General features: G+C 34.1%; 3 protein-coding genes across 4 annotated transcripts; 2 read left to right on the forward strand and 1 right to left on the reverse strand.

The window, feature by feature from the left end:
- Window positions 1-1696: 1696 nt before the first annotated feature.
- On the forward strand, window positions 1697-4065 carry LOC101897427 (dehydrodolichyl diphosphate synthase complex subunit nus1). The gene is made up of 3 exons (XM_005189221.4): window positions 1697-1854; window positions 1915-2658; window positions 3154-4065. The coding sequence occupies exons 2-3, from the start codon at window positions 2068-2070 to the stop codon at window positions 3490-3492; spliced, it is 930 nt and encodes a 309-aa protein (XP_005189278.2). The 5' UTR covers window positions 1697-1854; window positions 1915-2067; the 3' UTR covers window positions 3493-4065.
- Window positions 4066-6165: 2100 nt separating this feature from the next.
- Window positions 6166-18158, reverse strand: LOC101898564 (putative leucine-rich repeat-containing protein DDB_G0290503). 2 transcript variants are annotated; one of them, XM_059121199.1, is made up of 5 exons: window positions 18002-18158; window positions 13425-13557; window positions 9340-9559; window positions 8682-9279; window positions 6166-7195 (listed from the first exon to the last, which is right to left on the reverse strand). In XM_059121199.1, the coding sequence occupies exons 2-5, from the start codon at window positions 13502-13504 to the stop codon at window positions 6420-6422; spliced, it is 1674 nt and encodes a 557-aa protein (XP_058977182.1). In that variant the 5' UTR covers window positions 13505-13557; window positions 18002-18158; the 3' UTR covers window positions 6166-6419. The 2 variants fall into 2 exon arrangements, with proteins under 2 accessions (XP_058977182.1, XP_058977183.1); XM_059121200.1 differs by lacking the exon at window positions 18002-18158 and adding an exon at window positions 16868-16891.
- Window positions 18159-20514: 2356 nt separating this feature from the next.
- LOC101900942 (DNA-directed RNA polymerase, mitochondrial) lies at window positions 20515-26113 on the forward strand. Its single transcript, XM_005175192.4, has 12 exons — window positions 20515-20971; window positions 21032-21163; window positions 21231-21645; window positions 21699-21839; window positions 21898-22654; window positions 22715-22977; window positions 23043-23417; window positions 23486-23627; window positions 23686-23793; window positions 23853-24083; window positions 24476-25698; window positions 25770-26113. The coding sequence occupies exons 1-12, from the start codon at window positions 20695-20697 to the stop codon at window positions 25897-25899; spliced, it is 4194 nt and encodes a 1397-aa protein (XP_005175249.2). The 5' UTR covers window positions 20515-20694; the 3' UTR covers window positions 25900-26113.
- Window positions 26114-26530: the final 417 nt, after the last annotated feature.

The following is a 26530-nucleotide window of genomic DNA, read 5'->3' on the forward strand; positions in this document are numbered from 1 at the left end:
AGTACATTACACTTTCATTTCTTCTGCTTAATATCTAAAAATATTTGTCATTCAAATAGATTGTGCAAAATCAAATCACCAGCCACCACCCATTAATAAATTCACTGCAAAAGATATTACCTTCCCGTTAAGAGGCAACCCACCAACCCCCGCGCAGCTTGCATCGATACAACACACATCAATATAGCCGGCTTTTCGTTTCTATTTGCTTCCAATCTATTTTCAGATTTCATTTAAATCCATCTTCAATCTTTTTCACTGCACCATTCTTCAGTATTCGGTTAATATTTTGTTGTAATATAATTAAAAGAAATCAAAATAACTCACCGGTCTTTCCAATTTAATTTAATACGTATCAAAAACAACACTTTTCTATATTCTTGTGGATCGATGATAGAAAAAAATGCAACTGAGAAAATATGCTGATTAGGGATGTACAAGTCGACTTCAGACTTATCGATAAGTAAACCAGTTTAAATCGTTATCGAGTTGCTGGCTGATTCATCCACATGGGTTGCCAAGTCACACTAATGCAACCACAGATGAGTGTTTTTAGTATAAAAATTCATAAAGGCTAAAACTAATCAAATAAATTGAACCTGTTGCTGACAGCAGAGTTGTATTCTCACGTTTCTTTTAGCCAAAAAATCAAACAGTGTATTTCCATGACGAATTCATAATCGAAGCTTTGTTTAGCCTTAAAAATTAGAGTATAGGCTGTATTCTTCTTAAAAGAAGAAAAGAGTTTTAATTTGACTTAGTTTGCTTTTAGCCCTGCGCTCCTTTGATCTTTTCCGAAGAAGCCAGCCGATGGCTTAAGCCAGTCAAAAAAGAGTTTTATGTATACATATATTGTGTGTTTAGATACAACTTTAAATGGCTTAGAAAGATAGGTTGTTCAACTTCAAAGAAACTAGAAAAATGCAACTCTGTGCTGGAGTCTTGTATTGTCAAACAGACTTTTAAATATGCTACAATTGGCTTTGGTAATTTTTATTTTTTTCACAATTAATGTTTTCACTGCACATAAAGGGTAAAACAGATCAAAACTTTAATCGTGACTCGAATTCGATTCGAATTTATTGTGTATTTGTTTTTAAAGTCAAAAATTGTTAGCATTAACTATTTTTGAAAAATAGCAGTAGGGAACACGTTCGTCCCAAAATTTATGAGGTGGTAAAATACAATTTTGGTATAAAACAAGTCCTGGTTTATACTAGGCGAGTTTACTGCCAGTACGTGTTTCCATTTCCCTTCCCCTTACCTCTCTTTGTCCTACAAACAGAGGATTTCAGCCGCAGAAAATGACTAATTTAAATTAGGACCAAGACAAGTATGTTCACTTTGATCGTAAGAACATGGCATTATTAATCGATTGTTCAACGATATATTCGATTTCTGTTTGTAAATCACGATAATCGAATAGCTATTACAAGGTACAGCAATACTGGAAGTCACAATGAAAAGTAAAAAAATGTCTTTCGACATTATAAAGTGTAAAACATTCTTTGAAAACTCATTATAATAATTTCAACATGAATTTATATATGCCTTGCGCCAGAACCTACAAGAATCTACTAGTTTTGTGATTTTTTGACTCCATACAGCAAAATTACAGTTTGGGAATAGAGCAAAAATTTTTAATATAATAACAGAACAATTGCCGATGCATCTACCTGTATTCTTGTACTATGGTAGTGGTTGTCAAAAACTGACGTGTTCTCAGCTGTCAGTACTTGTTGTCCATATCTCTTCACCGGCCAAGTAGAATGATTTTTGTAAAAATTAAAAACCATGATTAAAATTTCGTCATAGAAATTGTCTAATTAAATGTATTAGAGAATTTCCATTGAGGTAAGGCAGTACCAGTTGCAAGTGGCTTCGAAAATAATTCATAACTTTCTCATCAATTAGGTTAACAGACAAACCAAGTTCGAGGGGAAAAGATAAGCGCCGAGACACGGTCCCAAGATAAGAAAACCTGCATGGAACATGTAATTTGTTATTAGAGTCGTCGTCGTCGTCATTCCCCCCGTTAAACGTGAACGCATCAAAAATATATTTATAATGGAAATTTTGGTGAAGCGAATTTGTCGATGCCTGTGGCAAATACTGCACTTTCTATTTTCTCTCTATGAAGTTTGTTTGTGGGTGCGCTTACGAATAATTGCGTTTGCTTTATGGTCATATGATCTGTGTCAAACGCAAACAAAACGACAACAAAAGGAGCATGATTTCTTAATACACTGTAAACGGCAGCTGAGTAAAATTCCAAAACATTTAAATCTAATAATTGGACCTGAAATCCATGGCGAGGTAAATGAGGAGCTGTTGTCGCGTCTGTTTACCTATGCTCTCTATATGAATATAGAATGTGTTAGTTTTTATGATACCCGTTTATTGGGGCAAAAGGCTGAAAGCAATACGAGAGTCATAGATTTGTGTAAGGTGAAGTGTCCAAGTGGCTGGAAAAGTAAAAATCTGGATGATCATCGAGCTTTGTGGTATAGTGCTAAAAGTGAATTATCAAATGGTGTTAACCGTTCGAATGGCTGTGTTCCCACCCCGTTGTCAAATGGATGTTCCAAGGCGACTACTACCAATGGTCATATAGCAACAACAAACGGTTCCACAAATGAAAGTTGTTCATCATTAATGGTGAGTCAAAATTATATTTCATAACTTCAAGTGAATAATTTCTTTGGAAAAATTCAGAAATCAAGCCATTTAAACAAGTTCTAAAAATTGCATTTCTTTATCTACACTGATTTGTATTTATTGGTGCGCAAAGTTTAATAATTAAATCCAGTTCCGTTCTAAACAACAAGTATTTGTTGTTGTTTTTGTGTTTATCAGCGATTTTAATTTAGATTTTAAAAGAAAAGGCAACCTTTAAACGGCGTGTACTTGAACACAAGTTTGTTGTTACCAGCAATTGATTTCTTTTGTTGGAATAATTGTTATCAGGTTCTTTTTTTTGGTGAATAATTTTACCAAAACCTGTTGGCTGGTAAACAACTTTGGCATCTAAAGATATGTATCATAACAAAGAATAATAAACAAAATAAAAACTTTTTTATATTGTAAAAGATTTTCAAATAATAAATTATATATATTTTGAAAAATGTTTTTAATTTTCTTCTATTTTTACAGATCTATCAAATCCAACCTAAAGACAACCATTCCCTGATAGCAGATGTATGCCGTAATTTATTCCGTGAAAGACACACCAGCGAAATTCAACAACTGCTGCAACAAAGACCTCAGCTCACCAAACGCATAGACACAGACCTTCAACACCATTTGCAGGCTGTAAGTGAGCCTGAATTAAGTATAGTATTTAGTGAAACGCTATGTACCTATGGAACATTGCCGTGGCACACCAGGTTCACAGAATTTCAACGTTATCCTAGGGGAAAATATTTTGATGCTGAATCCTTTGCCACAATACTTTATAAATATTCACGTTGCGAACAAAGATGGGGTAAATAGTTTCCTAATGTAGAGACATTGTTAGATTTAAGTTGGAGTCTAATATTATTTATAAAACAAACAATGTGTTTTAAAGTTTAGTCATATTCTGCTTATTGAGGCAATGTATGTTTGTAATACTATTGTAATTTATACAACACATTTGAAACACAACACAGTTTAATTTATATATTTACAGTAATCATTTTATTGTTTTGGTTCTATTACATTTTCGTTTATATATTTATATTATAAGTCGGCATTTGTGAGTTAATGTTAGTTGATAACTTTTGTTAAGATGAAGGTGTTTTTTTTTAATGAAATTAAAAACATTTCTAGCCAAATGTAATGTAATTGAAAATTAACAAGAAACAATGATGTAAGCAATGTTGTGTTAGAGAAAAAACATGCGTTATTACTTAAGTTCATCCAAACGAAAAGAAAAAGAAAAAATGGAATTATGTGCGATATACTCTACCATTTAAAAACAAACAAGAGTTGAATTAAGTTATACTTATGTACATATGTAATAATAATAAAAAAGAAGAAACTGTTTAATAAGACAAAATATATACACTTGAGTTTGAAAGAAATTAAAAAGCCTTTTTGTTTAGAACGTTTTTGTAAACCAATTTTATTAAAACACCATTAAAAGTCTAGTTTTGTAAAAAAAAGTTGCTTTCACTCGAATCGTTTGTGTTCAAACGTATTCGTTTTAATTTGGGTATTTATAAATATTTTGAAAGCTCTCGTTCATTCTCGAAAAGCTTTGATATGACAGTGCTTCCATAACCATTATTTTTTGAATTTTTTATTTAATTCCATTAGGAGTTGTGCTGGTTGTGGCAACCCCAATAAATTCAAAATTTATCAAAAATTATAAAATAAAATTAAAAATAGTCGAGACAACATTTGAAGAATATGGACCAGCAAGGTGCGCCAGCAAAATCTTGATGTATTAAAATAGTTCATATGTTAATTCTCTATCATACGCATACAATTTGGTGTGGTTCTGTAACAAGGGGCCAAATTCTGTTCAAAGGTCCTACCCCTATCGTTTCTTTCTGACATTTTTTGTTTGTATTTTTTCGTTACAAAAACAATTGTGTTCGTCACTCACACTCACAAAAAAACATGCACTACAAAAACCCAAAATATACAGGGTGAGATGAAACAAGTAAAAACAATTAAGTTCGACCGGACCGAACTTTTAATACCCTCCACCTTAGGGTAAAGGAAACATTAGAACCCATTATGACCCACAAATATCAATTTTTAGACACATTCGTGGGAAAATATGGCAAAAATCAATAAAATCTCGAATATCGGGAGGTATCGCTATAAGGGCTATACAAAAACGTGAACCTATACATACAATGTTTCGTCAACGGAGCTAGAACCCATTAGGACACGAATTTTTAGACGCGAAGAAATGTGTCAAAAGTCATCAAAATACCGAATATCGGGAGGTACCGTCATATGGGCAATGTTTCGCCACTGGAGCTAGAACCCATTATGACCAACAAATACCAATTTGTAGACAAATCCGTAAAAAAATGTGCGAAAATCATCAAAATAACAAAATCGGGAGGTACCGTTATATGGGGCTCAGAATAAATGCCGAATATTATCGCCAAAATATTCTAGAGGGTGTACCCAAGAATGGTTACAAAACGAGAATCCGCTTCATTTCCAGCGCACAATGGTCACCAAAATATCCGGATATCAATCCGTTGGACTAAAACTAAAAAATACCAAAGTGTCGATCACCTCATGCACGCGCTTCGCCGGGAATAGGCCAAAATAAGGACATAATTCTTGCCAAAGTTTTTTTTCTAAATCTTGATGCTATTTCCGACATTTTTTGCTTTCATTCAAAAAAATTTTAAAAAAAATCTAAAAATTATGGCATTTGACTTTGTTGCAGTTTTTTTTTTATCTCACCCTGTATAGCTCCCGATTTTCACTAAATTTGATGTAGTTGCTTCTAGGCTAAATTCGGTCGGATGTACCAAAATTCAGGTAATTTGGACTGATATTATGCATCAAGCACAATAAACCCGAAATCGGTTGAAAATATAAATGGGAGCTATATCCAAATCTGAACCAATCTTGATAAAATTTGGCAGAGGCATTTGTGGGCTGTATCTGATAGCTGATACCAAACATCATTCTTGTGGGGTGCATATTACGAATGTGGGGGACTTAAACACCAAATCGGATGAAACATATATATCCCATATATCTGGGATCTATAGCTTTGTCTGAACCGATCTTCACCAAATTTCATGAAGTTGCTTCTAGACTGAATTCGGTCGAATGTACCAAAATTCAGGATATTCAAAATGGCCATTTGGTGCACAATTAACCTGAAATCGGCTGAAGATATAAATGGAAGCTATATCATAATCTGATCCGATTATCACCAATTTCAATAGGGTTCGTCCTTGGGCCAAACAATATTGTTTGGAAAATTTTATCTCAATTGGATAATAAATGCGATCTGTATTTTGTTCACAAGAATACAGGGACAGACGGACGGATGGACTGACATCGACTCAGAAAGTGATTCTATGAAGATCCTCAAAAATAACTATGGGTTAATCTCGTTTCCTTCTCCATGTTACAAACAAATGCAGAAAGACATAATACCACTATGTGGTGTAGGCTATAAAAAGATACACAAACGACGGCATTTTTTTATGAAAAATCATTTTTATTTTTATTTCCGTTTCACTTTTGACATGACATTTAGAGTGGTAGTAGTTTTACATTAATTAAATATATTTTAAAAGCGGCATTTGGCAAGTAAGTAGTACATATTGCTGGCGATAAACTATAAACTAATAATTATCATCATCATCATCTTTTACGAACTACATAAAATAAGTATATTTTTAATTACATTTATTTGGCTTTAATTTCAATTCGTTTGCATTCGCATAAATTTATGTTAATATATTACGCTTTGAGAGCAATTTCAATTCAGTTTCATATTTGGCCAAATTCGAGTTGATGCCAGTTATTTCTGGCATTTTACCTTGTATTGCATCGAATGTCTTGCGCAAATCTTCCAAAGACTCGCCCAATCCCTGTTTGATGTTAATAAATTCTTGTGAAATAATCGATAGTTTTCCCAATAGATAATTCAAATTCGAATCCATATCGAGCATACGAATTTTAACATCTTCCACCTTTACGCCCATGGCATTGACACTGTTGTAGGTACTGTTTACTGAGGCCTCATTTCGAGCATCAACCGCCTTGAGTATATCTTTGGTGTCCAAGATCTCCTCGTGCATTATGGAGATTTGATGCCACACTTGCGTTATTTCCGATTCAATGAGGGAGGAGAAGTTTTGCATTGTCTCCAATTGATTGCTGATCATGAGTTCGTCGACATTATCGAAACGTTCCTTGAAAGCTTCGAAGATAGCATCACGCTGCTTTTCCAAATGATCGGTGATTTTTTGAATAATTTGCACTGTGCCAAATTCCACTTTACGTTGGGTGTCCAATACATATTCGGAATTGGTCATTAGAATGTTGTTGAATTTATTGAAAATCTCTAGACCTTCATTGAATTTGGTATAGCTTTGATTCATTTCATTGTAGAATTGTTCCAACAGGGCCGATGAGTTGAGTAGTTTTGTTTGTACTTGATTGATGTTGGTGTCGATGTGATCTTGAGCCTGCTGTATGTTCTCGGCGGTCTTTGTTATGACTGTAACGAAAAAGATTAAAGACATATTATTACATGATTTCCTTAAAGGTTTTCTAAATGGAAAATAAGTTATTTTAACACACTGGGCCATTCCTTTATGATATTGATATGCTCTTCAAAACCCCAAAGGAGACCTTATAAGTGGAACAATTATTTCCTGTGGAATAGTAAATTTTGCGCCTAAAAGTATGCTGTTCTCACACATGCCCACATAACTTAAATAAAGTGGCAAGGTAACACAATGGAATTTGTGAAAAATATAGCATGCTAGAATTTTTTACCTAACCAAATATTTTGACAATTATTTCTTTATTTTCTCAAGTCGCGGGAAATTTTCAAACACGCAATTGGATTGTTGAAAAACATTTTCTGCAGTATGCGTTTTCAGATGATTAATTAAATTAAAGTTTAAAAATTTCTAATTTAAAGGTGTGGGTACAGCTTGGTATTATGGCTAGCATATTAATGCCAAATTATAAGAAACAAAAAAGGACGCCAGGATTCGAGTGCGGCTGTGGCATCCCTCTATGATATGTCATGCGAAGATTTCAAGCTACATAGGTACCCACACCTTAAAAGTTAAGTATACAAAAATGCTCTTTTTGGCGGGCTTTAGTCATCGTTAGGAAAATTTAATGATATTTAATGGTGCCCATTTAACTTCTACATTGGGAAAATTTTACATTATATATGTAAATATGTATCGTCTGATAGCGCCTTAATCGACATCTGCCATACGGCAAAATTCTTAAGGTGCAAGTACAAGTAAATATAATTGGCCGAAATCGAACTAAGACAACCTAGAACTCCTTTGCTCTTTTACGAAGAAGCCAGCCATTAAAAGAAGCTCTTTATGTACTTGCACCCATGGCAGAAGAATACAGGTAGATGCATCAACGCTTGGGAGCATTGATATGTCAAAAAAATTTAAATGTTTTTTTCAAAACATAAGTAGATTTTTATATGTTTTCGTATAAGACGGCATTCGGAGGTTATTATAATTCACGTTTTTCAACATTTTTTACAAATTTAAATAATTTTTCATTCAACATTTTCAATTCCAAAATTTGTTTGACATATGACATATATGCATTCCGTCTGATAGAACTTTTAAAAATGACGTTATTGTTTTACAATATATTCGAAAACGAATCCCATTGGATTCCAACTGTCAATACCATTGGGTAAACGTCAAATGAAATCCACGAATACACAATACAATTGGCAGATTATTCCATCGGGTTGCGTATATGTAAACATTCTTTAAGCATATGTTTTTTCTGTGATGCTACGTTTACACTGGAGTATTTGTGGTAATAACTTTAATGATGAAATAAACAATTTTTTTCTCAAATTTTTTGTCAAAAAAGCCATCATCGAACTTTTTACCGTAATTTAGATCCAATAAAAAAGTTTTTACTTCATATTTTCATTAACCCTAAATAAAATCCCATCTACTTTATTTTAACAGCCCATTCCATCTTACCTTTATCACTTGCTTCCAAAGTATTTGCTTTGATATTTTCCAAAACACTCAACGTTTCATTGTTCATAGCCTGTAAGAACTCTCTATCGGCCGTCGTAAGTCCCTCGGCAACAGATTTTGGCATTTCTTTAAGTTCTGTCAATCCAGTGTAAACACCTTCCAGCATGTGGACAATTTTATTTTCAAATTCTGTGTTATTGGGAGCCTGGACAATAATTGGTGCCGGTGGTGGTGGGGCTGGTGTTACAACACTATAGCTGACAAGACGATCTTCAATTTTCGATAACATATCTTGTGTGGCCGGACTGCTCTTGAACACCACCTCAGTTTGTTCCATGACATTTTGTGACAGATCCAAAAGTTTGGCCACATTCGAGGAGAGTTTTTCAATGTCGCTTGTTGTTTTCTTATTGAACTCTTCTTGGGACTTAACAAAGGCAGGGGCTAAGGAAGGTTCTATTGGCTTAGGTGCCGTTGTTGCGGCAACCGGTAAGGCCGGTGGACGTTTATAGCATTCATCATTTTCTTGCATCCATTTGAATATCCGCTGCAGTGCTTCACTCATTTTTTCCGTCTGAACATTGTATTTTTCTTCTTGCTGCAAAGTGTTGGAAATTACTTAAATACATAAAGAAATTTGTGATTATGTGCAACCTACCGCTATTAGTAAAGTTTCAATTTGGCTAACTCTTTCATCTAAACGTGAAAATATCCCATTTAATGGTTGCAAATTATTTTGTCCTTTTTGCAACTGCATCACACCCTTCTTTAGCAATTCACCCAAGGCACGTTCTCGATGTTCATGTCTTTCCAGTTTATTATCTAATTGATTGTATGAATAGATCAGGGACTGCAGTGTGCCACGGATATCTCCCATGCTGCAAAAAAGGAAGTAGATTAATTGAAATGCAATAAAGGTGAGAATACATAACATGCTTTTTTGACTGGCTTAAGTCATCAGCTGGCTTCTTTGGAAAAGAACAAAGGGGCGTAGGGCAAAAATCGAACTAAGTCAACCTAAAACTCCTTTGTTCCTCTACGAAGAAGCTAGCCGAAACCTTATGCCTTATGAAAGTGACACTTTAAATGCACAAGGATTTTCTAAATCCAGTGCCGTATAAACTGTGTAAATCTTACTGGAAAAGTAACAAATATCAAAATTCGTTCCAAAAGATGGAAGTAAACAGGTACAATGAACCATATGATTTCAATTTTTTTTTATTTTTCTGGCTTAATATGTCAACTTCATTTGCTTATGTGTGTGTCTTCTTTTCAATAATAAAAAAATTGTTCACAAAATATTCAAATGCGGGTGTTTTTAAAATGCTTATTGCAACGTATGCATCGACAAAGTCTACAGTTTTTGTCGCGAAATAAACCATAAGAGATATATAGAACATGATTTTGAAAAGAAATGTTGGCCTTTTATTCAGTTTTCGCGGTTTTAAATTATTTATTCAAAATCAATGCAACAAGTTGTTTGCTTTTTTATTGTTTTGATAGCAATTCTGACATTACAAGCCAAACAGGTAGACCTCTATACTTGCAATTTTTTCAAAGTTGACCTACCTTCTCTTCATTGTACCATGGAAGTTAATAATATTTTGCCTTATTTCGTCTTCTTAACAATGGGAAAATTTCTTTAATAAAGATTTTCTTTCCATTCATGGCAATTAATCAACAATTTAACATTCATAATTTTTATTATTTCTTCCAAAGCTTTTATGTCCATGTTTATTACAGTTTCCTAATGACAAAAACCATTAACATGTCAACACTTTGTTGAACATAATCAACATGGTCATGAAAGAACAAGATCCCCCTTACTCTCCCCCTACTTAGTCCACCTTCTGCTTATTTACATGATGGCTGCATCAAATGTTGATACTAAAAATAAAAACAACAACATTCTTGTCAACTTCATGACACTTTCTGTGTTCCCTATTTAAACTAAAGCAGGCACAGAACAGGAAAATGATAAATGTGTATCAAAAGAAGAAGACAACGTATTACTATTGATAGAAGAAACATTAACTATGTATTTCCGTACCAGCAAAATAAAAAAAAACTTATATTTGATGCATTTGTTTTATTGCAATTAACTCCCCCTCCTCGTCGGCGAAGAATGATGTGCGTGTGTGTGTTTTTTAATTGTTTACAGACTATACAATGCAATGGGTTTTATTCTTGAATGAATGACTACCAGCCTGCCTAGTTCATCAGTCCATCTATCTGTATTCCTGCGCCTCTTTCGTGATCTCTGGCTGGCATGTGCGTAAGGCCCTTTAAATTCCTAAGACTCCATATGGTAATAAGAAGACGAAGAATAATGTATACAAATAATTATGTAAATAAATATATCAATGGCATGGTGGCGATGATGATGATGGATCATGCCCCTATTGCATTTTCTAGCTGGTGCATTGCACGGAAATGGCGCTATGATGTAACGAAATATAATAGCGTTTCAAATCTAAACGCCACCCTTCATAATAATGATATTGCCGATGTGTGTGTGTTTGCATGTTTGGATGGAAAAATTCTTCAATAAAAATACAAAAACACTTTTCATTCAGTTCTTCATAAAGTGCATTCATAAATGTAAGTTTATTTAAAGAAGACTGACTATCCATTAGATCCATTAGCTATGCCCACGACGCATCCATTAGAGTGCCGGCAACATAATGAGAGTACACTCAAAGAAAAATTATACTAAAGATGAATAGCGTGATAATTATTGTGTCAAGTGCTTCAATATAAAAGTGTAAGCAAGAAGCATCAACACAGGTGACGGGACAATGAGCTGTCAAAATTTTTTTATGAAAAATTATTCATTTTTGTAAAAATTCTCTAGAAACGCATATTATAATAACCTCCTATTGACGTCGTATATGAAAACTTATAAAATTCTACTTATATTTGAAAAAAAAATGACATATCTATGTTCCCAAGCGTTAATGCATCTAGCTGGATTCTTCTACCATGATTAATTGAATAAACCCTCACAAAGAAAATACACCAAAACCGGATTATAAATGCACATGTCAAAGCTATTTGTGTAAACTGTCTTTTTAGTAAACTGTCGATTTTCCTAAGGGCATTTTTAGACGGAATGGGTTTAACCACGGTAGAATTAAGAAGGTAAAGTCATGCAATCATGTGCTTAAACATTTATCAAAATTTTTCGTTTGACAACATCTCATTGTCCAAAATTTATATTTATGTATCCATTGTTTTCACATAGATGGGAATATTCTTTTTTATTCAGAGAAACTCGACAAGGTAAATTACAGAAAAAGCAGAGATGAAATTGTTATCTGAAGTGACTTTGAATTCTTAATTGTACCATGGGTTTATTATCCGTGTGTATTTTATTTTCACACAACAAACAAACAAGTCTTATGATTTAATTATATTTTCGGATGAAAATAGGGCTCGCTGTGATCGAAAAAGTACGTGTGTCGTCCATGTGTATTACACGATATGTGCAACTTCTACATGTGGAAAATTTGAAATTACATATGTAAAAACCAGTACTTCACTGTGTCTAATAAACTTGTGTGTGGATGAACGCATGATATAAGAATACAGAGAGATTCATCAACGCTTAGGAAATTCTATATGTCAAAAAGTTTTATTTTTTTTCCAAAATAAATAGATTTGTATATGTTTTCTATACGACGCCAAAGGGAGGTTGCTAAGATATCCACTTTTTTAAATTTCTACAAATTTGAAAAATGTTTCATTTAAAATTTTCAATTTCAAAATCGGTTTGACATTTCATTGTCCCAGCGGCTGTGTCGATGCGGCTACCTTACTTTCCCACCATCGATGAATCCATAGGGTTAACCATATATATAGGTAGACGCGTCGACACAGCTGCTTGGACAATGAACTGTCAAACCAATTTTGGGATTGAAAATGTTGAATGAAAAATTATTTAAATTTGTAAAAATTGTTGAAAACGCGAATTATAATAGCCTCCGAATGACGTAGTATAAGAAAGCATAAAAAATCTACTTATATTTGAAAAAACATATACATTTTTTTTACATACCAATGCTCCCAAGCGTTGATGCATCTACCTGTATTCTTCTGCCATGGGGTTCAGCTGGAAATACATAAAGAGCATATTTGGCTGGCTTCTTCGTAGATGAACAAAGGAGTTTTAGGTTGACCTAGTTCGATTTTGGACCTAGGCTGCTTTGTCGATGACTTAAGCCAGTCAAATAAGCGCTTTATGTATTCCCAGCTTAACAAATGTCGCCAAGCTGATGATTCTTTCTCGAATAAGGTGTAATTTTAGGTCTGCCTTTAAGGATCAAATGCCCAGAATTACCAGCGAAAACTTAAACTGACAATTTCTTGTAAATTCTACTAAAAATGAGAGATGACAATCTTTTACTATTATTGTAGAAAACAAGGAGCGATATTGTTTTTTTTTAATTTTTCTGTTTTAGAATATAACCATCCTTGTCTTTTATATCCTCTAAAAGGCGTGAAAATAACAAAATATTTGGTCTGAAATAAATGCAAAATTCTTTCCAGCTGTACGCCCACATTCAAGGAAGAATTACAAAATTTAAATTTGACAATGAAGGTACATAAAAGAAAAAATGTATTCGTATGATAGCATGAGATTATCATGTATTAAACCTTCTATTTATGTAATATTGGTTTCACGCCTTCAACTGTAACAATTACCGGCTTTAAGAAATTTTCAAAGTGTGCAATCGAACTTACGTGACTTCCGCTGGTGCCCGTTGCACAAATGTCATTGCAATGCTGGTCAATAGCAATATTCTTATTACTTGTCGCCCCATGATCGTTATGCTGTTCCAATCTTATAGCTGCAGCACACAATTCAATATATGCTCTGGGAAGAAAAGAGAACGTATAGTTGGCGTTAATTAAGTAACAATTGAATGATGTCTTAAATCTATATTTAATTGACTTTTTTCCCCAATTTATTATTATTTTTAGTGTGCGTCAATAAATCAAAAAAAAAAAAAAAAAAAAAGACATATCCTCATTTTGTGGATTACCACAAAACTGGAGCAGAAGAACGTTCACACACACATTACATCAATAGTTTTTAATAGCCGTTCTGGTTTTTGGCAAAATGTTATGCCAAAAACATTTATTCTAAATACGCGCAAACATAGATTTATGAATGTGCATGTCTATTTGTTTATATAGAAATGTATTTCCATACAATCGGCCATATGTACGTATTTATATATTTGTATTTGTGTAACTAGTGCATCATTTGTGGTCATTGCTGCTTGTAGAAATGGTTTTCTTTATTTTGCATTCAAAAAAAAAAAAAAAAAAGAGAGAGAGAAAACAAATAACAAAGATTGCAATGCCTTTGTTAAAGTGGAATTTCAATCCGTTTTCTCCAACATGCCTTTGGAATAAATTTTTTATTGTTTATTAAAATAATAAATATTGATTGCATGAAATAAATAAACATTTGAATTTTAGAGATGTTTATTTAAAATAATCATTTTAGATATTGCTTTATTAGTAACAAGGTACGTATTCACATTATACTTATAAAATTGAAATGAGAAGGAAATGTTATAAACTGCAATGAACTCTAATGGAAAAGTAGCCTTAAAGTACGTTTAGATCTACAAAATCCATTCAAACCTCAAATGTAAATACCATGGCGTACACGCCAAATAATACGTGACGTATACGTTATGGAATTGCATTTGAAGTCGAGCGCCATTAGGCTTTGTTTAAATTAAACAGTTAAATATGCTAGTGATTTATTGGTTTATTTCAATATTAAGCTTAAAACTAATTCGCAAGTATAAAGGTGTTGGTACATAAACAGCATGGCATCATAGCTGGGCATATTAATGTCAATATATAAGGAAAAACGACGGCAGTATTCTAGTGTGGCTTAAGAATCGGTTGATTGACTTTACTTTTTAATACCATGTTCATATCAGCCTATGTCATAAATAAAATGATAGACTATGTCTACATTATCTATCATGAGAACTGAACTATCATGATCTATTTGATCATTTTACGTCAAAAACCTCATGATAATGTAGATCTTGAATGGGAACATTACATTTGCTGCCACATTTCCTGTGATCAGTAAACACGTCTTCCCATATAAAATATATCTGTCATATTTATAAACACTCTAATACATTATTCTTAAGCATTTTAACATATATGCATCTATTTTTCATGGCATCTGGATCTTCTTTTAAAATGCTTTACCCGGATGTACTCAAAACCTGTTTTTTGTTTATAACATTTGTTCATTGTTTATATTTTTGTTATAATAAAATCCTATTATATATTACATGGATATTAAAATATTATGTCTGTTTGTATTTCACGTCAATGAAGTGTAAATAAACATGCTCATTAATATTTTTCAAGGTTCAATAATAAAGATGTTGTTCCTTTTGAATAGCGTATACGTCACATAAATCGTATTCATAAATCCAGCGAATATTGTTTGACATATGCGGTATGGAATTGATATTTGATATAGTGTGGCTTTCGTTAGTCTAAAGCCAGGACCTCACTCGAATTCTATAGTCGTTTCGCTTTAAAATTTGACTAGCTATGATGCTAAGTTGTTTATGTACCCACACCTTAAAGGTACTTTAAGGCTCTATCAGACGAAATGTTTTACATATGTAATGCCAAATTTTCCATATTGTACGTGGATATCATGGTAGAACTAAGAAGGTAATGTGATGTAATCATATGTATAGAATTTTTTTCAAATTTACACATTTGACAACATCCAATTGTCTATATTCATAAATCCATTGTATACACACAAAATCAGAGATGGAACTGTTTTTTATGCACTGAAATTTGATAAGGTAAATTACAGAAAATGCAGAGCTGGGAATGCTAATTTGAAATGAGGTTACCTTTATATAATTGTACCTTGGTAGATACAATAAAGTTCATATGATCTTTTTCGATCACAGCGATCCCTATTTGCATCGAAAAATATAATTTTAACAATGGTGTTGTCTGTTAAGTTGCTATCAGACGATAAAACGCTTTTTTGACTGGCTTAAGGCTGGAAATACATAAAGCGCATATTTGGCTGGCTTAAGTCATCGGCTGGCTTCTTCGTAGATGAACAAAGGAGTTTTAGGTTGACATAGTTCGATTTTGGCCCTAGTCTCCTTTGTTCATTTACGAAGAAGCCAGCCGAGGACTTAAGCCAGCCAAATATGCGCTTTATGTATTTCCAGCCTAAGTCACCCGCGGGCTTCTTCGTAGAAGAACAAATGAGTCTTAGATTGACTTATTTCGATTTTGGCCCTACGCTCCATTGTTATTTTCACAAGAAACCAGCCAATGAAAAAAGGGTTTAATATATTCTCAACTTAGCGGTTTTACCTTGGTAAAATTAAGATGGTAAAGTCATTTTAAATAAGCATTCCCATCTCTAGATTTTCTACCTTGTCAAATTTCACTACATAGAAAACAGGTTCCCATCCCTAATTTTCGTCTATACAATGAATTTTTAAATATAAACTTTGACAATGAGATATTATCAAATGAATAATATTGAAAAAATTGTAATCATCTGGTGGTATGACTAATTCTACCATGGGTTTCACATATGTGCCTTCACTTTTATTATCCATTTGTTTTTCCGTGTGTATATCAAAACTGCCATTTTACATATGACTGATATTTTTTGCTATCAAAAATTTGCATTGTAGTCATATCATATCATAGTAGGGATGGTATATTAAGTTTGTCAATCCGTTTGTAACACCTCAAAACATACATTTTAGACTCCAAAAAGGATATATTGATCAGCATAAAATTCTCGATCGATCGATTTAGCGATGTCCGTCCGTCTGTGGAAATCACTCTAGCTTCCGAACGAAATGAAGTAGGTTGATAAAATTTTACTCAAATGTGTATTATGTCTGCAGGACTTTTCGTATTGAAATTGGGTGATGTAGGTCCACGTTTTGGTATAGCCCCCATATAATGGTACCTCACTTTTTTCGGTATTTTGGAGATTCAAGGGACATTATTTACCGGAAATGTTTCAAATTTGGTATTTGAAGTTCGTAATGGGTACCTATGACCAAAAATTGTCTGTGCAGGTCCACGTATAGCCCCTATATAACGGCACCCCCGATATTCGGTATTTTGATGGTTTTAGCTACCTTATTGTAATGGTTTGAGTATTGTGCTGCAGGGTTATAACAAAGCCATTACCATTGTAGACCCTAATATAACGGCTACATTCGGTATTTTGAAGATTTTAACAGAATTTTTAACTGATTTTTTTTTTGAAAATTTCAAAAATCGTTCCAAATGGTGAAGTGTATTCAAAGATCGGGCCGGACGAACTTACAGCTTTTTTACTTGCTACTTTTTTTTGACATATCAATGTTCCCAAGTGTTGATGATCGACTTGTATTCTTTTACCATGGACACAAGTCAGATAAAAGGCGTAATTTTGTACAACTGGTAACAATTTTTACACTATTGCTGCGTTTCAACAGATTCGTTTTAATTATTTAGCTATATATTTAAATTTTCTTATTTTCTTCCAACTAACATTTCAAAATTTACATATGCGACTGATTCCTTCTATTAATTACAGCTTGTGAGTTTCCTGGGAATCGCAATCTCTTAGCGGCTGTTTTTTTTTTTTTGTTGTTGCAAAAGTGATTGCTTTTTGCTTCCACAATTGTGTAATAATAAATTGTGCTAGTATAAATAGCGATAAACTAAATGCTTTCAATTGTTTAAAAAAAATTATTATTATTTTTTTGCTTATGGTTTTGAATTTCTAAACATTGTCGATAAGAAAAATCATTAACGAATGAATGAAGAAAGCACATTTGGCAAATTGTGATTCCGTTATTAAAGTATTGGACATTTTAATGTTATCTACAAATTTACAATTCATTTACAAGTTTTGAAAAAGTTTTTTTTTTTTATAAACACATGAAGGCATTTGTGTGCTTCATAATTAAGAGAAATTTTCAATTTTAATGAAATACCTTGGTGATAAGTAAATAATTGCAAAAAAGCGTATTTGTCGTGTGAGTTTTTCTATGGAATAGCCGAACTAGGTCAAAGATTAATAAATTGTGCTAGTTGTCGGTTCTCTTCTTTTTATTATTTTTTCAAGAATTTCACAAAAATTATTTTACAAAAAAGGAAATAACTGAGGAAAATATAAAAGTTCTGTCACTTTATTTAAAAATATTGTTATTTTTTTCACTGGCTTCAAATATTTATTTTCTTTTATATTTTTTTCTATTCTAATGAACATAACTGAATCTTACTTGATCTCTTTTTTTTCAATTCACTATTCGCGAGCGAGAATATTGTCTTTTTCTTCTTATCAAGATTCAAAACTGAAATGTTCTTGTTTCAACTCAACGGCACCAAAACTCAAATACGAATGAAATATTTTTCAAAATGTTCTTCGTATTTAAGAGATCTTTTGCAAAGCTGTAGCTTATAGCCGAGTATGGTTCGATAGTATTTGTGTATCCCTTCGTGAGATTCTCAAAGATTTTTTATTATTATTTTGCTGTGGTAGGAGTAGATGTTTGTCTTTTGTTTTAAACAAATGGGGGAAGTAGAATCTGCATTTGCCGGATTTTATTGCTTGCAGTGGAAACAACAATGCATTTCAGTTATAGTAAACTTGCAACCAGCAGCAGCATCAATGATGGACATACTTGCACACACACAATCGCTCTCCCTCTCTCTCTCATACACACCGTTGTGTGTGCATTTTCTATGTGATCTACAAGCTAAAAAAATGTGGGAGTTCATCCATTTGTGTTTTTTCTGACATGAGGAGAAATGATAATTCGTCTTCAGCAACATGTCATCTAAAAATAAAAGAATCTATAAACGCACCAGACTTTTTACGAATGGAGTAAAAAGTCCAACAACAAATTAGTAGGAATTTGAAATAAAAGGAAATTCATCATCGTCAAGTTTAAGACGACGCTGCAGAATGAAAAATAGAATTTGTGATCGATTGGTATCTAGAAATGATTACAGCAACACACCTGCTTTCGTGAAAGTTGCATCGAACGGAAGTGTTGCTCAAGTTATATTTTCACCTCTAAGAAATGAAATATTAAAATATATTATTTCCTTTTCATAGCTGTAATCAAAAACTAAATATTATTTAAAAATATTTTAAATTTTTTTTATATTGCAGATAGTTTTGTCGGCTTCTTTTTGTATTACCCTGTACAAACAACATAATGAAGAAGCGAAGTGATATCAAGTTATCAATCACCGTGCCATAGACATTTGACACAAATAATTATTTTTGTACATGGTGCAATTATAAAAGTTAAAGTTACTAAAGAGAACATTCAAATTGAAGAAGAGAGTGCCATTTTTTGTTTGAAGAGAAGTGCACATTTTGCAACTTTTTCGGAAAATGTACAAAAGTGGTAGAACATGTTTGGCTTTACGATGAAATAATAATAATAAAAAAATAATGAATATTGCTGAAAACCAAAATAACAGGCATGATAAAATAAAGAGGGTTAAATCATTTCAAATAAGCGTATCCATCTCTGCATGTTCTGTAATTTACCTTGTCAAATTTCACTGAATAAAAAACAGATTTCCAACTCGGATTTCTGTGTATACAATGGTTTGTCAAAAATTTGATGTGATAATTTGATATGTCCAAAAATTTTAAATGTTTCCTACACGACACCAATCAGAGATTGTTGTGATAAGCATTTTTTAACAATTTTTACAAATTTGAATAGTTTTTCATTCAAAAGCTCAATTCCAAAATTGGTTTGGCAGTTCTGTATGTTCTACCATGGATTAACAAATAATATAGGGACAATTGATGTTGAAACATTAATGTTCACATTGATGAGCAAAAATACAACATTATTCCCTACGTTATTCGGAGCCCAAGTGCAAACAAAGCCTTAGGGTGGAAATACATAAAGCGCATTTTTGGCTGGCTTAAGTCATCGGCTGGCTTCTTCGTAGATCGACAAAAGAGTTTAAGGTTGACTTAGTTCGATTTTGGCCCTACGCTGCTTTATTCATTTCCGAAGAAGCCAGCCACATAAGCGCTTTATGTATTTACACCTTTATCTAAAATACTTATGATTTCGGAAAGATTCGAAAAAGCAGTTATATTCCCTTAACAATATCGAGATGCAAACACCCCTAACATCTGGAAAACATCTAAATATGTTTTTTATTACCTTTTTTAATGGAGGTTCAAGAACGATTTATAAAAACCTAATTTACCATTTGCTTGGTTTTCATGTCGCATCAACAGAATGAAAAATTAAAAATTGAATGAAATTGAATAATTCGTTAAAAGTTATTAAAAACCACGTACCACATCTTAAGAATAAAAAAATAGTTATTAAAGAGTAATTAATAGAAATAAATTACTATCGTTAAATCTGGTAGACTCTCTTTTTCATTGGAAACAATGAATATTTTCTTCATGTGAATTATTAACCAAAGTTATTTAAATTATCGCAGTTACTCCAGTGAATAATGTAAACGGCACTCGTCCCTTGGTTCTTTCAGTGAACGCATACTTCTTTTCCTCAGATGAACAAACTGTTTTTACGGCGTTTTGCCTCTTCCACTTTCTATACATTCGGTGTGTTGCCTTTTCTTTCATTCGCAACTCTTTGTACAGAGTACACAGACAGCACAGCGTGACGCCGCCGATTGGTTTACACGTGATTTGCCGCCGCGGTCAAAAAATCGTTCCGCCCCTATTTATATCAGCTGTTTAATAGAGGCCCAAGAACGATATACAAATCCCTAACTTTGACATTTGTTATTTTCCATGTGAGCAGCATTGGAAGCATTAGTTGTCAAAACTCCTTTTAAAAAAACGCAGTTATGCAAGAAAATTAAACGAAAAATTAAAAAAATTAACTTATAATCATTAATTAATGGCAATAAAAAATTATAAAACTAAATTCTTGACCAAATTTCCAACGATTGGATAAAAATGTATCGTTTATTAACGGTTAATCGGGTTGCTGTGGAAAATTGTAGATTGGCTCTGTATGGGCGAAAGCATGCGGCAATTGAACGGACGTTTGTGGGATTGACTTGCAGGCAACAACAGCAGGAGGGACAAAGGATTTGTTTGTCAGCATCCAGACAGAATATTGCTAAGCTAGAAACTCCTCGGGTAGTGTATTCCCACTTGCAGCAGAACAATGTTAGTCCGAAGATTTTAACAACAGCAATCCATGAGACGAGCACAAGTACTACCGGACAGAGTAAGTAATGGTTAATAGCAAGACCGGAATAAGCGTATTATGGAATGTGGTTCATTTCAGAAAATGCTATAATTGGAGCCACAACAACTGTGCGTAAACAATCAACTACACCAACAAATCTCGAGGCATTAGAAAAGAAGAAGAAGAAAAAACGTAAATTGCGTTATTCGAAATATGTTGAACTATTGGAGGGTATGGCGTATTAATTTATTTACTTTTGTACATATCTGAATTAATACTTCTTTTATTTCTCTTCTAGTGACTGATGGCGCAGCCAATGTCCGCAAATCGAAAGTGCAACGCCTGCGAGCCAAGAAACTACAAGATTTCGTTGCAAAAACGCAACAGGAACTCATCAAGAAAATTGTCAATAAAAAACAAAAGTTGGCCACTGAAGAAGGTGCCAGGAAGAAGAACAAATCTAAAGCAGCTTTAACGATGCAACCCATCGAATATCAAAAAATCAATATGGAAGTACTGGACACATCTCTTTTGGAAGCTGGAAGTTATGATGACAAACCGATGATATTTTTTGGCAAAGAAGATGAGGATTTAGTAACGAAGAGGATACTTACAAATCCAGAACAGATTGATCGGATTACAAAGTCTTTCCAGAATTTTAGGGATATCATTGAAAGTTTGGAACAAGAGCATATGGACCATGAAAGCTTTAGGTATGTTAGTGTTCCTTAAATGTCTACAGTTATTTTTGATGAATTCCTTTTAGTCTAAATGCACCAAAACATGCATTACCCGAAGAGGTTATCGATCCATTGGATTCATCAGAGCCGTATGTACATCCTGATATCATAGACGGATCAACGAAAGAAAGCAAATCAGCAAGTGTAACACAGAAGTCAAAGCCAAGGTAAAATTGAAGATGACAAGAATTTTATGCAACTTTGAACAGCATACTTCTCTTCTAGATTCAAGTCAAAGATCCATTTAAATGAAACTCAAGAACGTTTGGCAAAGGAACGTGCCCTGCGCCTAAATCTCAACACGTATTTGAATGTATGTGTGTCTGTGGGTCTACTCAACCGCGCCTTGTCTACGCTCTTAACCTATCGTCAAAAGGCGTTGAAGAATAACTCTGCGAATAGCTTAATAACCATCGATTTGTACAACATTCTTTTGCACGGCTACGCTGAAAAGGGCAATTTTGAAAGGTTTCGTGATATATTCCAATTAATCGGAGAGGATGGCTTACAATTCAATACTCAAACCTTTGCTGCTATATTTGAGTGTCTTGGCCGTCTCGAAGCATCCGAAGCAAATATATTGAACATACGAAAAGCCATCAAAAAGGCCGAACAAATGGGTTTTACTTTAAGCGAAATTATGGATAAATCTTATTTTATAGCTGATCAACGTGATATTGCCTTAGATGCCATACAGAGAGTTCTGCCCGATTTCCAGCCTGTTTATACTCCACCGGTTTTAGAATACAACAACAATCTTTTAAATAATTTTAATGACCAAATTCATCCCACCCATGATATGGCGGTTAATACAAATTCGCAGCAAAAAGTTCCTGGTTCAGAAATAATGAATTCCAAGTTGGGTTACAGTAAGGAGCAACTGGAAGAAATGGCCCGAGAACAATTGAGAATTGAGCTTGAAGGCAGTATTACAATCAAATCCATAGAAAAGACCAAAGAGTTTGACAACACAGATTTTTGTGTAAGTATAAAATGTATGAATGAATTATTTGAAATTAAAATCTAAAACTTTGTTTTATAGCGCGAGAAACTGAAGGAGATGGAAACACAGTGGCGTAGTCAAATTTGCAGTGCCATTGCTCGTGATTTGAATACGCTAAAAGCCCAAGTACGATATAAACCCAATGGATATATGAACTATTACACCTATTTGAATACCCTGGACAGTTCTCAATATGCGGATATTTTAATACGCGAAATATACAAACTGGCCGAGGGTTCAGAGACATTTAGCCCCACTGTAGGCCAATTGTATAAAGAGTTGGGTCAAAAAGTACAACAGCGGTAAGTAAAACACGCAAAGAGAGACTCTTGGCAAATAGACTTTAAATTGCAATTTTGTTTTTTAGTTTCCAAATAGAACAGAAAAAGAAGAATGGTATATTGGAAAAGGTAGGTGACATCTATAGTTCATACTGTGATATCTGGGATCATGCCAACAGCAACGATAATACCCGTCAAATGTGGCAACGTTTGGTACACAAAGAACGTGCCACTGGTCCAAGTATGGACATTCGAGAAGTGGCATGGCCAACAAACGTTCTCACCGGAGTCGGTCGTTTCCTGTACAACATATTAATGCGAGACATAAAAATCGATTCGTTTTGTATGCGCCAAAACCAAAAGACCAATCAGCAAAATTTACTCCCAGCTTTTTATACATTGTTTCGAAATCAAGGACGTCTGGTCAAGGAGGAAGTTAAACCACATCCTGTTTTGGCAAGGTATTTTATTTCATTTTTTGTTCTTTGAGCATAAGAAATTTGTTGTTTTTTTTTTTAATTGCAATTAGATTGCTGCGAGCTTCTCGTCAACAAACCCTGACATTTGATTCAAATTTAGTGCCAATGCTGTGCCCACCACAACCATGGAGTACTCCACACAATGGTGGCTATTTATTAAACAAATCCGATTTGATACGTTTACCATTGCAGGTGAGAGATTAGATTTCCATTTTGAAAATAGACCAAAATAAATATTCTTCCATTACAGGCTATACAACAATGGGAACGTATCAATTCCATGAATCCACAAAATATATATCCTGCCTTAGATTCTCTTAATCAATTAGCTAGTGTACCATGGCGTGTTAATACCGATGTAAGTTTACAATCATTGTCAAGGGTAGAATTTTTCAGTGACTAATCTGTTCTTTGTAGGTTTTAGACATCATCATAGAAGTCTTTCAAAACGGTGGCGATGAAAAACTCGATGTTCCACAACCGCCCAGCTCATTGCCTGCCCTTCCATCAATACCCAAAAATGACGTCTCCATATCGAATGCAGATCGTGCTAAATTGTTCAAAGACAAAATGATCCACAGGCGCAAACAGGCTGAGATGTATAGTTTATGGTGTGACACCTTATATAGACTATCTTTGGCTAATCATGTGAGTAAAGTAGAAACAGTATTCATTTTCGAATGAAGTCATCGATTGGTTTTGGAGAGTTGCATTTTATCAGTGCCTCAAAGTAATTGTGGAGAGTTTTACTGCCAGTGTTGTAAATCGCAAATAACTTGTAGTAGAGAGGTTCATGAATATGATAGAAACCCATATACGGGTTGTGACTTTGCTAATTCTACAGCATCCAAATTGGAAGATGGCTACACTGAAACGATTTGTTAAAATGTTTTTAAACCAAAATTGGAATATTTCTGTTTTTAAATTTCGTGACAATTTTTTTAGGTTTTTTGTATGAGCGGTTCTTTAACTTTTTCTTTTTATAACTAGAGATTTTGAACCACTTTAACAACTTCTTCCTTTTTTTGTTCTTCTTTTAGTTCCGTGACAAAGTTTTCTGGTTGCCCCACAATATGGACTTCAGAGGACGAGTATATCCTGTACCACCCCATCTCAATCACTTGGGTTCAGATTTAGCTCGATCCATGCTCATTTTCGACCAACCCCAACCATTGGGCGTGGATGGTTTCAGTTGGCTGAAATTGCATTGCATAAATCTCACTGGTCTCAAGAAACGTGACTCGGTCAGAGAACGTTTACTTTACGCCGAAGAAGTAATGCCGGAAATTTTGGATTCTGCTGATAACCCTCTTAACGGACGTAGATGGTGGGCCAAATCCGATGAACCCTGGCAAACGTTGGCCTGTTGCATAGAAATTGCAAAGGTCCATCGTTCACCCAACCCTGCCGAATACATGAGCCGATTTCCTATACACCAAGATGGTTCCTGTAATGGTCTGCAGCATTATGCCGCGCTGGGACGAGACAAGGCTGGAGCTATAAGTGTAAATTTGGCTCCCTCCGAGACACCGAATGATGTGTACAGTGCTGTGGCCGCTTTGGTGGAAAAATCGCGTAAACGTGATGCAGATAATGGTTTGCATGTGGCCGAGGCTCTCAATGGCTTTGTAAAACGTAAAGTTATAAAACAAACCGTTATGACCACTGTCTATGGTGTTACCCGTTATGGAGCACGCCTACAAATTGCCCGTCAATTAAAGGACATTGATGATTTCCCCAAAGACTGGGTCTGGCCGGCATCCACTTATTTGACAACGAAAACATTTGAAAGTATACGTGAGATGTTCACCTCCACACGTGAAATTCAAGATTGGTTTACAGAATGCGCCCGTCTAATTTCCGGTGTTTGTGGTCGAAATGTTGAATGGGTAACACCTTTGGGTCTGCCTGTCGTACAACCCTACAATCGTCAAGATAATAAGCAAATACCTAAGGCCAATGTACGAGTGTCGGAAGCAATGGCAACCGATATGTATGAGAAACCAAATGTGATGAAACAAAAGAATGCTTTTCCACCGAACTTTATCCACTCATTGGATTCGTCGCATATGATGTTGACTTCGTTGCATTGTGAACGTGCCGGTCTCACGTTTGTCTCGGTGCATGACTGCTTCTGGACCCATGCCTGTACTGTGCCCGAATTGAATCGCATCTGCCGAGAACAGTTTGTGGCGTTACACTCACAACCGATCTTGGAAGATTTATCGGAATTCTTAAAGGAAAAATACAGTTTTAGAGAAGGGTAGGTTGATTAAATTCTTTTTATGTATGATTTTGATTAAATTCATTGTATGTATATTTTTCTTTTTGCAGAGAATTTAGTAATGACGACTCAGCGGAAGATTTATCGAAACGAAATCTTAATCGCGTGCTTTGCCAGATGCCACAAAAGGGTGATTTCGATTTGCGCAATGTCCTAGACTCGGTGTACTTTTTCAGTTAATCCCTACGCTTGTTTTCTTTTATTTACTGTTAGAATTGGCATGTGGGTGGTAAACTTGCCCATGTTCCTTGAAATTGTAGTCTTTAACCAAAAAACAAATCGGCTTTAAAAGTATTTAGTTGAATTAGAAGACAAATTTATACAATGTTCTTTGTAAGAATTTAGTTTACGAAAGTTTTAAAGGTAATAATAATAAAAATATGAATATTTATAATTGTTGGTGTATTCACTCGACGGATATAAATTTGATGGATGGGTTGGATCATTCACTCTTAACGCGAATTCGAACGAGTTTTTCGGAGGTCTGTGTAGTCTACAGTGGTAATCAGGAACACTGATATCCCTTCTTAAAACCAATAAGGAAAAGTCAAAAGTCGGGCGTGGCCGACTATATGATACCCTACACCACTATGCATATTTAGTAGAGATCCCGTAACAAAAGAATTTGTTTGAAGATCTACTTTATTACCCATGAGCATTTGGCTTTAGAGCAGTTATAGTTTGGTTTGAGGGACTAATATATGGGAGGCATATCCAATTCAGAATCGATTTTCACTAAATTTAACATATACATTTTAATATTTTATACCAAATAAACATTGTTATAGAGTGCTTAATATCACTTCGAGAA

Source organism: Musca domestica, unplaced genomic scaffold, assembly GCF_030504385.1.
Source record: "Musca domestica strain aabys unplaced genomic scaffold, Musca_domestica.polishedcontigs.V.1.1 19, whole genome shotgun sequence".
Taxonomy (NCBI): domain Eukaryota; kingdom Metazoa; phylum Arthropoda; class Insecta; order Diptera; family Muscidae; genus Musca; species Musca domestica.